This window comes from Micropterus salmoides, unplaced genomic scaffold, assembly GCF_014851395.1.
Source record: "Micropterus salmoides isolate LMB-PRFRI ecotype aquatic unplaced genomic scaffold, ASM1485139v1 Ms_hic_scaffold_98, whole genome shotgun sequence".
In the NCBI taxonomy this organism is placed as follows: domain Eukaryota; kingdom Metazoa; phylum Chordata; class Actinopteri; order Centrarchiformes; family Centrarchidae; genus Micropterus; species Micropterus salmoides.
In genome coordinates, this window is record NW_024044770.1 from 16309 (window position 1) to 29098 (window position 12790).

Below are 12790 nucleotides of genomic sequence, written 5' to 3' on the forward strand. Positions count from 1 at the left end.
TACAATGTACCCAGTGATATCAACACTGGAGTAACTGATGCCTCCCACTGGGTGAAACAAGAGGGAAATAAATTTATAAAACGTGTAATTTGACATTGATGCATACTTTATACAAACAGACACAAAATAGTGTATGAACTGATAAAAAGCAATCTAGTCTGTTCTGCTCAAAACTGGAGGCATAAGCTACAGTAAAATGTTTCATTACATACGCCTTCAAAATCTCACACTTTTTCCACTGTATCTCTTCCTCTCAGTCAGATGGAGGTAGACAAAGTGGTGCATTTGCCAAGGTTGTCCCGGGTCGCTGTGTGTGGCGGTACCCATGGAAACGAGCTGTCTGGTGTGTACTTGGTGAGAGAGCTGCTGAAGGTGGAGAAGAAAGTGAAAGAGAAAGAGGAGGAAGAAGCAGAGCCTGTTTCAGTGCTGATGGTGCTGTCAAACCCGCGGGCCACGCAGCAGTGCCGCAGATATGTTGACACCGACCTGAACCGCTGCTTCACCCACGCCACCCTCAAGTAAGGCAGCGTTGAGAGGTAATGATGCTCATGGTAGCAGTTCTGATGACGATGAGTAGGTGATCACATTGTTTCTCTGTCTCCCAGTGGTCCTATATCAGACATGGTGCCCTACGAGGTGATCAGATCCCGAGAACTGAATGCTATGCTGGGTCCCAAAGGAAGTCCAGAGGCGTGGATCTTGTTTGTGACCTCCACAACACCACTGCCGACATGGGCCTGTGCCTTATCGCGTACTCTGACTGCGATTGGATCTGCATGCACATATTCAGACACCTTCAGGCAAGCACAAACAGTTCCTACACACACCAGTTTACCCTGCAAATTTTGAGAAACTTTAAGAATCAGGGACAATTAAATGGAACAAAGATGGAATTGAGATTGGTAATGCTTTAAATATAAGTCTGACATGTCCTTTTCAGAGGCAGATGCCAGATATTCCAATGAGGTACATCCACTTTGATGTCTCCAATAAAGAATCGTATTCCCTTGATTCAGTGGGAAAACATGGCTTTGGTAAGATTTTCATTTTTACTATAAAAACAGTTTATCAAAACCATTTGAATGTCTTTAATATTTGTTGTCTGAAATCCATTTTGTGCAGCGATGGAGATCGGCCCCCAACCTCACGGTGTGGTGAGGTCAAACATCTATACAGCAATGAAATTTGGCGTGCAGCACATGCTTGATTGGGTCCATTTCTTCAACTCAGGTGCAATTAAGCACAGTTTACCAATGGTGTATATGTCTTTTTTGGTCTTGCTTTTACCCCTCATTTGCATGTTCTGCTTTTCATTTTCAGGTACTATTTTTGAAGGAGGATTCGTGGACGTGTTCACCATGGTTAGACACATCGACTACCCGAGAGACAGCGAGACTCAAAACATCACAGCAGCCATTCATCCTCAACTCCAGGTACAGACTAAAATGTATTTGTGGCTCAAGCTTTTATGAAAAAGGTGGCCCTTTGTCAGATTTGAATGCTACTAAGCCCAGTTATTCAAATTTAAATAAACCAGGGAGTGGATAAAAGAACAAAACACTATGAATATAAACTATCTAACAATAAATAATATTATGTCTTGTTATAATTATTATTAAAAATAAAATACTAATAATAATTATGATCCTTAGCTAAAAGGTCATTTATTATTATGTTTCATATTTAGTATCTTACTGCACATATCTCTCTGTGTGTGGTGACAACAGTGTTCACAACACAGGGTGGGGTAAAAAGCAGTCATGAAACCTAATGACGTCCACAACATGGTTGTAATACCATTGAAAATCTACTAGCTGCCTGATTATTTACATTGTAAGTTGAAAGCATTCAGTAAATCTTTTCAACTTGAAACTCCACTGGATGACTGATACAATCTTTTTCTTTTTATAGTAAAACTTATTTTTAGGTAGAGAGTTTTTAATAGGTAGAGAAATTGGTATTAATTACAGATTAACGCTGACCCATTAAATTAAATCTTAAACATTTCTTCTGTTATTCAAGTTTAATTGTCCGAATGATGGTGCAACATATTATTGCAAGTGCACAGTACTGATTACTATGTTACACATTCCTAGCAATCAATAAAGTGTGAAGACATCTATGTTACTTTTGAAAGAAATGTTACAAATTACAAAATGGAAATTTACAGTATAAAATCAAAACACAAGAGACATGAGAGACATCTAGGCCTGTGACAAACTGATTACACTTCAGGTTCCAGGCTTACAGTGACAAAATCAGTAGGAAAAAAAAACAGAAATCTAGCTGCATTTGATAATAGTGCCTGATAAAGTTTTGTTATTGTTTGTGACTACCATGAATAGCAGGCATTGTGAAACTGCCACACAAGGGCTGATTGAGATCTATAGTCATATTTAGGGTTGTTTTTCATCAGTCAATCAGTACACACAACCATGAGGGACAACCAGACCATTTACTATCATGAATTAAAAATATCTGGTTACTTGTACTTGTACTTGTACTTTTTTTCAGGCCTTTTGAAAATCGAATACTAAATTGCTTGAGCACCATGTTAATGTTCATTATAAATAAAATCACATTAGTCAGTTTTGAGCGCGGACATTGCTGCTGTTCAATATAAAAAATGGTAGCCATAAAATGTAACTAATCTTTAATGGACATAACTTTAAAAAAAACTTCCAAATTTCTGGGACACAATCACAAAATTAAACTACATAACTACATTTAACATATTTATAGAATATGTCAACACTTGTAGTAGTACATTCCAACCTTTTTAAGATAACATGAAATCACACACACTGTCAGCACTATTGCAGTGTCTGGTCATAGATCATCATAGAGAATTCAGAGCTGCCAACTCTCCCGTATCTGACACTTTTCACACACACTCACACACCACATAAATTTCCTCACAGAGTGAAAGACAAATATATATTTGATGACATTGACAAATCACGTGTGCTGTGAGTGGCAGACAGTTTGTGACCCAGTGGTATCGAAATGGTATAGTTGCAATATAAACATCTAAATACTGAAAGTAAACTAAAAGATTTTAAATGTGCAGAAAGTTTTGAACATGAGCAGAAAACTTTCTGGAACATATATATATATATATATAAACCTTTATTTAAACAGGAAATGTCCCATTAAGACACAGTCTCTTTTACAAGGGAGTCCGATATAGCACAAATAAACACAAACACAAATTGTTTTTAATTAATGGTAGGTAGATCTCTACATTTAGTCCTTATTTCGTTTGTTTATATTTTAAACTCATTGTATTTTTTCTATGTAAATATTTTGTAAACTTTGTGTAAATCTGTATGGTATTTTAATTTACGTAATATATTGTTTTTCACTGTATGGTTGAAAAAAACCAAGTCATATCACCAAATTAAATTTCCATTTCAATTAGTGACTACTTGCATACAATACAAAAATCTAAATAATAAAAATCAACTTGTATTATTTAGTTAACACAGAGAGAGAGTGGTTTCTCCATATATATATATATATATATATATATATATACACGATATCCTATTCTCACGCTCAAGTTCCTAAAATGTCAAACTTTTACAATGTTCTTTTAATCAGTTACTACAGTGCAGTATAAAGCCTTGTTGAACCTGCTACTACTACTAACGACCAACTGCATTAAAAAGTTCACATATTGTATGTAAGTGAAGATGGCCTAAATTTTCACAAGTATTCTCATTCAGCAATCAGTGTAATTGACTGTGCTTCCCCACAGGACCGAGACTTCTGCCTGCTCCACCCTGGAGACCCACTGTTCCAGACTTTCTCAGGTGAAACGCTGAGGTATAAAGGCAATACACCTCTTTATCCTTTCTTTATCAATGAGTGTGCTTATTACGAGAAGGGCATCGCTCTCTCGTTGGCAAGAAAAAGGCGTGTGATGATTCCTGCAATCCGAGTGCAGACAGAACAGGAACAACAAGCTAACCAACAGGGATTTGCATCAGAAGAAGAGTGAGGATGGACTTTTAAAACACCCAACCTGATGAGACTGATGTACAAATACATTTCTTCATTGATTTATTGAAATGACAGCAGTTGCTTGGAACCCACATTTGCTTGCTTACACTCATACACAATATTTAAGTGAACAATTATTAACTGTTTCAGCTCACAACAGGAGAATGAACAACACATTCACTGTAGATTCACAAAAGCACAGTCATACAATGACATTTGCTTTTATATTTACGCTACAGTTGATTCAGAGATAAATTAAAAGGCTGAATTTGCAAAATAATCTGATTTATCACCAGACCTTTTTGACAACACACAGTGCATCATTTTACAGACATTCTGTAGTTTTATGAAACCGTGTGACTGGTCGTAATTTATATATTTCTGGAGACATATTGCATGGCTTTTAGGGTAATAATGGTGTTTTTTTCTGAATGTCTTATTTTTGGGACATTTGCATCATCAAAAAATTTAAATTCATTACTGACCACTTCAGGAATATTCTGGATATGTTCAACAATATTTTAAGTGCAAATGAATACTGTAGCTTATCACACTATGGCCTTGAAATTACATTCATAATGCCTATCAGGGAAACACACTTTCCCTTAAATCCTGTTGAATTGAAATGGTGATAACTATCTAACTAAAAATTAAGTAACCAATACAAATTAAATAAATATTAACAACACAACTGAATTCATAAAAGGATATGGAAAGGATTTTATATGAGCATGTAAGGGCAACAACACAAAATGATGAAAAACCACTACTATATAGAAAAAAAGAATATTTTCTGCAAAAGCCTCTATCAGTCAAAATATAAAACAAAATGTGCTTGGAAATAGAAATGAAAACCATTCACAAACACTGTCTATCTCACTGTACTCTTCATTGACGTCCACATTCCTCGACTATGAAGCAGCAGAAGTAAATAACTAATTTTGCAACAGCAATCCTCTGTTTGTCTTTTCCATAAATACCTTACGGTTACCTAAAAGGTTTTGTCTTGCCACGATACTCAGGGTATGTTCAGTACTGCCGGGCATATTTGTAAGTCCAACAAAGAGGAACTGTCACCACACCCAAATGGGTGAATTTGGGTGTGTGAGACTGAAAATGTCAACCAGACAAAAACAAACCAATAAAAGAAAAGGTGTGTCCCAATACCATACCACATACTTAGTATAGTATATATACTGTTTGTAATAATATCTATATTAAGCAGGAAATAATATAAGATGTGTGCCGATGGACATCCATTAGTCAGAAGATTTAAACACATCTGCTTTTGTTTTTTGATTTCCAAGAAAAATCCCAAAGTGTCCACATTTTGATTAAAAAACATTTTGAGTATCTTCTCTGTTTCTAACATTTTTATATACTTTAACAGCAATTCCTGTTTATTACAATTTGGTTAATTTCTTTTTTTCAGTTTTCAGAAATCCCAATGTTTAAAAATGTGATGTGCATTTTACGACTATCTGGGGACTTGTTTAAAACCTGTATGTCAAACTAATGATTTTACTGCATAAGTCCCGCTCCTACCGAGTGAGCTAAACATACACATTTGAAATAATTTGACTATGTTCTGGCCCGCCATGTAACAGCCTGAAAAAAATTTGGCCCGACGCCATACTTATTTGCCGAACCTTGACCTAGAGAGAGAAAAATAAAATCTTTTAATGCAGCATAAAGGGTCATTACTATAGAGAGCATGCACGTTAATCCATCAGAGGCCAAAACACACAGATTAACCCATATCCCATTCCTCTGAGATCATTATAAAATGTATCTTGGTGTCAGAGTGGTGTATGAATTTAAACAGGGCAGATCCAGAGCTATGCCACCCGGTAGGCGGTCATGCGGTAGTAGTTCTGACTGTGGCTGCGTGCGGCCCACACCAGCAGCGCGGCAGCCATCATGTGAAGTGGTGAGGAAATGAGGGCCAAGTAGAGGGACCAGCCCAGAGAGCCATCCACCTTATCAGGTAGCATTGACACCCTGTGGAGCAGGTCCATGCCGGCCAGGTAGCAGCATACTGTGGCTAAGGTGCAGAGACCTGCAGGGCACAGAAGAGTGGCTGTAAGGGGGCATCTTTAGAGGACTTTTCAGGTTGATGTAAAACACATAAACCCTCATCATAGTGTAAGGCAGCACAACAATCTGTAAACATACTTTTTCATTTTATAAAGTCAATATGGCGAACATGTTAGCAAACAACAGACACCAAACAACATTAGCATTAAGATTTTTATTTCTGGCCACTTCATGAATGTAAATCCCACAATACACTCTCTTTTTTGCTCCTTTAACCAATTTAGTGACTCAAATGGTGAAATCAGCCAGGTATCAGTTAGCAGTTCTGTGCAGCTAAATAGGTCTTACCAGCCAGCAGGTGAAGTACTCCTATGCCCAGAGTAGGGGTGAGGCTTTGGCAGAGGCAGGCACAGAACCCAGTCAGGCCTGCCAACACAACCAGACCCAGGGACACCAGTGGCAGCAGAAACTGGCACCTCCACAAGTCTATAAATACATGCACACACACACAGAAAGGTATGAGACCTTGTGCATCATGGTTGCTGAAGTTTTTATTTACACACCTTCTTATGCATGACAGAAGCAGCAACCCTGACTGGAGGCAATGTATTATTCAACATCACATATTGGTCATAATTAATGCACAATGGAGAGAAGAGGCTGAATCTGGTGCAAATTTTCTTACAGCTTCATGCAACATCTAACATTTAAATAGAGGTAAACTTGTTGTGACTGGACTTACAGGTGCGCAGCATGTCCTCTCCACTGTTGTGGTTTCCCGGTTCTGTATACTTGGGAGTGAACTGCTGAGGTAGAGTGAAGCTTCGACACTCTAGCATCATCTTGGAATCTGAAAGAGGTTGTTTAATTGAAGAACCAGAGTCTAAGCATGTTTTAGACAGTTTACTACAAATAACACATACACATTAACTTTTTTTTCTAATATACTTTAGATTGTTGTGTGTATTTTCTACCTGCCGTGTACATACTGCAGCAGATGTTTTCAAAATACACACAAAATACTAAATAATTTACACTGACAATGTCAATTGGCAATCCAGCCTTGATCATCATGAGACAGATCTATCAGGGTCTGGGTGGCTTACCACCTCCACTAAACTGTTTGGGAGAACCCATTAATTAATTAATAAACCCAGACAGCAGCTTCTTGAACTTCTGAGAAAAAAAACTAATGACTCATCTGTCTTGTACCTACATGTTTCTGCACTGTATGTCTTTTTATTGTACCTCTTTATTTATTTTTTATTTTACTGATATGGACCGATGTATCTGAAATAAAAGTAGTTTGACTGTTTGGTTAGGTGAGGTGAGTTATTTACATACCTGGCTCTTTGTACCAGAGACCGTTGGCAGGAACGAGCACACACCGCCACCAGAGGCCCACAGTCCCGTTAAGGCGGAAGAGGGTGTCGCTGTAGGTTTTCTCATCAAACTCCCCATCCATGAACTCCTCATACAGGGAGCGCAGCTCTGATACGTTAGCCTCCCCGCGCACGGTGGGGCTGCTGTACTGGTACCAGTGCTGAGTCCCGATGGCCACTGACAGATACACTGTGGCCAGTATGCTCAACACACAGGCGATGACCAGAGCTGTAGCGTAGCGGTTGTCAACCATTGTTCACCGACCCGGAGATACGTCAAAAGGGATTAAGTTGATGCCACTGGTCGAGTCGTCGCGCATCAATTTGGTCAAACTACGATGCTTTCTGTCACTCTTATACAAGTCACTCTGGCATCGTTAAATCTGCAAAATACACTGTGCAATTACCACCGACTGCCTTTTATTTTAATCACTCATACTCGTCTCCAGTGCTGTCCTAACAGTCAGCGTCAGCAGCCCTGCAGGCCGACTTGGATGCGCCATCTGTTCCCTTGTCCCACTTCCACAGATGGTGGGTGGCCCGACGCTGCGGAAGATAACGGTCTCACACAGTTAGTCCGAGATAATAACTCCTAGTCCTCACTAAGAAAGTACAACAGGGATGTATTATGGGTCAGGCAGCACGAGCCTGCAAATTGCTTGGGTCTGTTTTGGCGTGCAGGATAATGCCGTGTACACTCAGGATGATATGAGTTGTAAACACACTAATCCATGCTTTTCCACTTCCGGTTCCGCTGATCAGCAGATATAAAAAATAACCGTTTCTTAGCCAGGATGGTTTCGCTTCATTCTGTCAACATTACTGAGAGAGCAGTGAAGCACAATGTAGGCTATAGTAAGGGGGGCAAAAGCAACACAGCAGCAATATCAAAATAACATCTATTAAAACAAATGATAATAGTTAATCACCCCCCCAAGCTGTCATGTGATCATTACAGAGCCACTATCTAATGTATCTTTTTTTATTAGCAATTAATCCTTAGAAAAATTAGTTAAAAATGCCCATCACAAGATCAAAGAGCAAGTGGGTAGGCTATTTCTTTAAAATTATTTTGTTCCAACAACAAAATAGTGTGTGTGTGTGTGTGTGTGGGTGTGTGGGTGGAAGGGGTGGGGTGGGGGGGGGGGGTGGGGGGCAACCGATTTATTGACCCCTCAAATAAAATTAAATATAGTGGAGGCTCTAAGGCCTGAGAGACATGTTTTAGAGGGGATAGACAAGTAAGATGGTATTTTTTCAGCTTTGTCTTATACCTTGGAAATGATGAATGTTTAAATAAACATGAATAAAATAATGTTATCTTAGGCATGATACTCCAAGCAAACCACATGTTACCATAGTAAAGTTATTGAAGGATACAATATGTTGAGAAAAGAGGGTTGAAAAGTGGTTAGATTTCAAACAGTGCAGACTCAAACACTCACACTCAAATATCAGAGAGTAATAGTACGTGTTTAAACGTGGAATGAATAGTTAATTAATAAGTGCCAACAACACTTGTAAACTGAAACATTTTCAGTTTATGAGACAAGAAAAGAAAGACAACTTCACATAAGTTACATAAGTTGCCCATGTTATGCAAGTAATGTATGTTAAGTTATGTAAGAGAATTGACATGGGTAATGTAGTTTTTTTTAACGTAAAGAAGTTATTTTATTTTGAAAGTGTAACCGAACATTGCATATTTATTGTTGCTAACTTGACACCTGAGCCCTAAAAGTCGAAAAACGTCGCCAAAGGGTTACCCAGTGCACTAAAAAGTGATGCCGAGAGGTCTTGACCAAGGGTCATTTGTGAAGAGTTGAGTGAGAATGTGTTGTCTTTTCCCAGTGATAAATAATTATTCCATAATACATTCCAGACCTTGGTCAAACATAACATAAATGACTGCACATTACATTTTGGGCAACAGAGGACAGCCAATGCAGTTGATGTTTTCATTGCCTGGACTGCAGAAAGGAAGACTATGTAAATATTTTAAATAAATATCACATTCTCCATCCCACAAATAAAACACTAAATTTATTAGCAATAAAACACCCCTTGTTCAATTCAACAAAGGAGCAGGGCAGGATTCAAGGTATCCCAGTACACCAGATACACCCTTAAAAAATACTAACCCTAACCCAAAGAAAAGTCTATTAAAAGGTATTGTTTGTATTATTCTTGTTTGTGTTCATTGTGTATTAAAATTAATAACTATATCTTATATAATTAGCAGTATCTAGCACACAAATGTCTAGATACTGTTTCAATCAGTTACTGTTTTTTGTGTGGATGGAAAAGTCACAGTTGTGGTGGTTACTATTTCTTGAAGAGGTGTGGTCGCTGTTCAGAATAACTGTCAAGATTGTGAGGACTAAAGATATAGCCCACCATAATTCTAGCCCACAGTCTTTGTTCTCTTACTAAAAATTTGAAAGATTAGAGATTTTGCCTTCAGTGTTTGACAATAAAGGCAAAATGTGTGTCCAGCTAGGACTTAGCTTACTAACCAGCTTATTCATTTGTGTTACGAGTTCACAATTAGATTTTTGGGATCAGTTTGTGAAAGTCATTCTTAATTTCTTCTTTGTTGACAATAAGTTTATACTCGCCTCTACGATCAACTTTAAAAGCTTAAATAGGAAAATTTTGCATTTAATGAGTAGATGGCAAGTTCCTAAGAAGATTTATGCAAAATATTTTTTTTACTGTGGCATCCTTAATTCTATTGCAATATAAGTGTTATGGAAAATATGAGCCGAAAATGCATTGAAATATAATCTATGAGTGATTGCTGTGAAACAAACTTAGTATTGCCATGTTAGGCTGAAAGACTGGTTCGAGTATTTCATTAATATCATCTCACCAACACTGCAATGCATCAGATTTTCTGATTCTTCTTATTTTGTGAGAGCCATCATGGAAACCTAACTCTGACAATGTTTGATTCTGATTTTGATGCTGGTTGTTACTCTGAGTTTGAGGTGATTTAAGAACAATGTGTCTCTGAGAAAGTCTGGTATTTGAATAAATAACAATCTTATAGCTAACTATGTGCCACTCCCAGTTCTCTCTCTCTCTGAACAAACCTGATTCACCGACATAACAAAGGATTAGACCAGCTCATTGTTAAACGCTCTTGTGAAATTGAATTAAAGCTCCTGGCACTAAACATGCACTTATATACTTTATTTTTACTCACCAAAACTGCAAAACATCAAACGAGAGACAATTTAAATTCTTGAAAGATTTTGTATTCTGATCATTGTAAAGTTTCTGACAGAAATTGTGCAAACTACAACAAGTCTCATAGAATACAGCTTTACATATGATTACATAAATAAACTTTGCATAAATAAAAAATTGACAAAGCGTTGTTTATACATATATATAATTTATACAATGACCATGTTGTGTTGTTATCCTATGTTATGTTGCTATGTTCGTGCTGCTATGTTATGCTAGTATGTCATGCAGCTAGGTTAGCAAGTGAAACCTAAACATGAATTTTACATGCTTTTGGAAACTACATTCAAGCAATGGTGAGAGTGATTTTTACACAAAGTTAAATATTTTTATAGTACAGTGCCCAGAGAACCAAAATGCATGTACTATATATATACATTTGACATAAATAGTAAAATATTGCAAATAATAATTGACATCCCAGGGCTTAATAAATACTGTTATTTGGTTGAGCTTTTTATTTTATCACAATTCAGTGGACCGGGTGCTTAAAGTGTTCGACAGACAAACCTAATTCATAGTCATTAATAGTTCCGGTCAGGGAAAGGTACATTTGATTGTAAGGTCATCCGAAGCCATACAAGACCAAAGACCAAAACCAATATTGAATCTTGGACTATTAACAACAAAGTCCCTTTTCATACCAGTGATGGCATTCATGTTCTGATAGCAATGAAATGGAATTCAGCACTGAAGCTATTGCTGGCTTGAGAAAATCCAGGACAACAGTACCAGGCAGGATGCGGTAATGAAACTGATCTTGTGGCTTACTCCACTTGATGCTGTAAATGAGGAGAAAAAGAAACATTTAGACAGTTTTGTATCATTTTGAAATAAATAAAAACACAATATAGCTTACGTGTGCCGTTCACGTTGATGGAACTGCCTTCAATGTCAAAGCCGGTGACGACTGAAGCAGCACTGATCAAAGCGCTCGAAATCTGAGTGTTATTAGGAACAAATGTGCTTGCAAAGAGAACGTTCATTTCGCTGATGATTGAGCCATTTCTGCAGAATGAGAAATGTAAAATATTATTGAAAAATCTGACTTAGGCCACTACTCTTAAATTGTAACAGGTAAGTCTTAAGAAATTACCTGAATGACACCACATCCAAGGACTTAAAGGAGGAAGGGAATGTCCTTTGGAACACAGGTTCAAGCTGCAGAAACAGAAAATAAATTGCATTTAAACACTTATTACTTGTATGTTTGTGTAAGTGGTACAGTGGGCTGGAGATGTAGTGTAGTTTGCTTCACTCTTAATTTCAGACTTATTGTAAGACTTTAGTTATCTTAGCTCTTTATTTCAAATAATTCTTCTTCTGCAGCAGCAGCATATCTAGCAATCACACATATTTCCTTCAAGAAATGCAAATAATCTAGTTTGTCCTGATGTATTCCCCTTGATGTCTCTTTTTATCAATTCCTCCTGTAAATCTGAACAAGATAGTTTTTTTTGATATAGTACGTAGACTATACAAGAGTGAAAGATGTTCCTGTGGTAGTGTAGAAAACTAATTGTGGCCAGGAGACAGACCGACGGGAGGAACGTATAATGATGGGCACCAATAAAGGATATAGAAAAAATCTGAGCTATTCATTATTTACAAAAACATTAAGTTTCTTCATGTGTTTTTCTGGGCAGTGTGCACATTTTTTGTGTGAAAAATCGGAACATTCTCTACTAAGGGGATTGACTGGGGCCAAACCAAATCTTTGCTGATTACTTAAAAATCTTCGTACTACATGTTTTGTTGTTGCTGCAGTAGTTGTAGTTGGAGCAAGTGTTGTTGCTGTAGTAGTTGTTACTGGACTAGTTGTTGTTGGAGCAGTTGTTATTGTTGTTGCTGCTGTAGTTGTTGTGGGAGAAAGTGTTGGTGCTGTAGAAGTAGTTACTGGAGTAGTTGTTGGAGCAGCCGTTGTTGCTGCTGCAGTAGCTGTTGTGGAAGCAGATGTTGTGGAGTAGTAGTAGTAGTTACTGAACTACTTGTTGGAGCAGTTGTTGTTGTTGCAGCAGTAGTTGTTGTCGGAGCAGGTTTTGTTGTTGTTTGTTGTTTGGAGCAAGTGTGTTTTTATTGCTGCAATAATTGTTGTGGGAACAGGTGTTGTTGCT

General features: G+C 37.5%; 1 protein-coding gene, 1 long non-coding RNA gene and 1 pseudogene across 2 annotated transcripts; 1 reads left to right on the plus strand and 2 right to left on the minus strand.

The window, feature by feature from the left end:
- Positions 1 to 231: 231 nt before the first annotated feature.
- On the plus strand, positions 232 to 4012 carry LOC119896380 (annotated as a pseudogene).
- A 36-nt stretch (positions 4013 to 4048) lies between these two features.
- Positions 4049 to 8156, minus strand: LOC119896381 (claudin domain-containing protein 1-like). The gene is made up of 4 exons (XM_038709814.1): positions 7387 to 8156; positions 6785 to 6892; positions 6391 to 6528; positions 4049 to 6064 (listed from the first exon to the last, which is right to left on the minus strand). Exons 1-4 carry the CDS (start codon positions 7676 to 7678, stop codon positions 5844 to 5846), a joined length of 759 nt encoding a protein of 252 aa, XP_038565742.1. The 5' UTR covers positions 7679 to 8156; the 3' UTR covers positions 4049 to 5843.
- A 2622-nt stretch (positions 8157 to 10778) lies between these two features.
- LOC119896379 lies at positions 10779 to 12229 on the minus strand. The gene is made up of 3 exons (XR_005443208.1): positions 11773 to 12229; positions 11536 to 11684; positions 10779 to 11458 (listed from the first exon to the last, which is right to left on the minus strand). It is a non-coding gene; the product is annotated as an uncharacterized LOC119896379 (long non-coding RNA).
- Between the last annotated feature and the right edge of the window lie 561 nt (positions 12230 to 12790).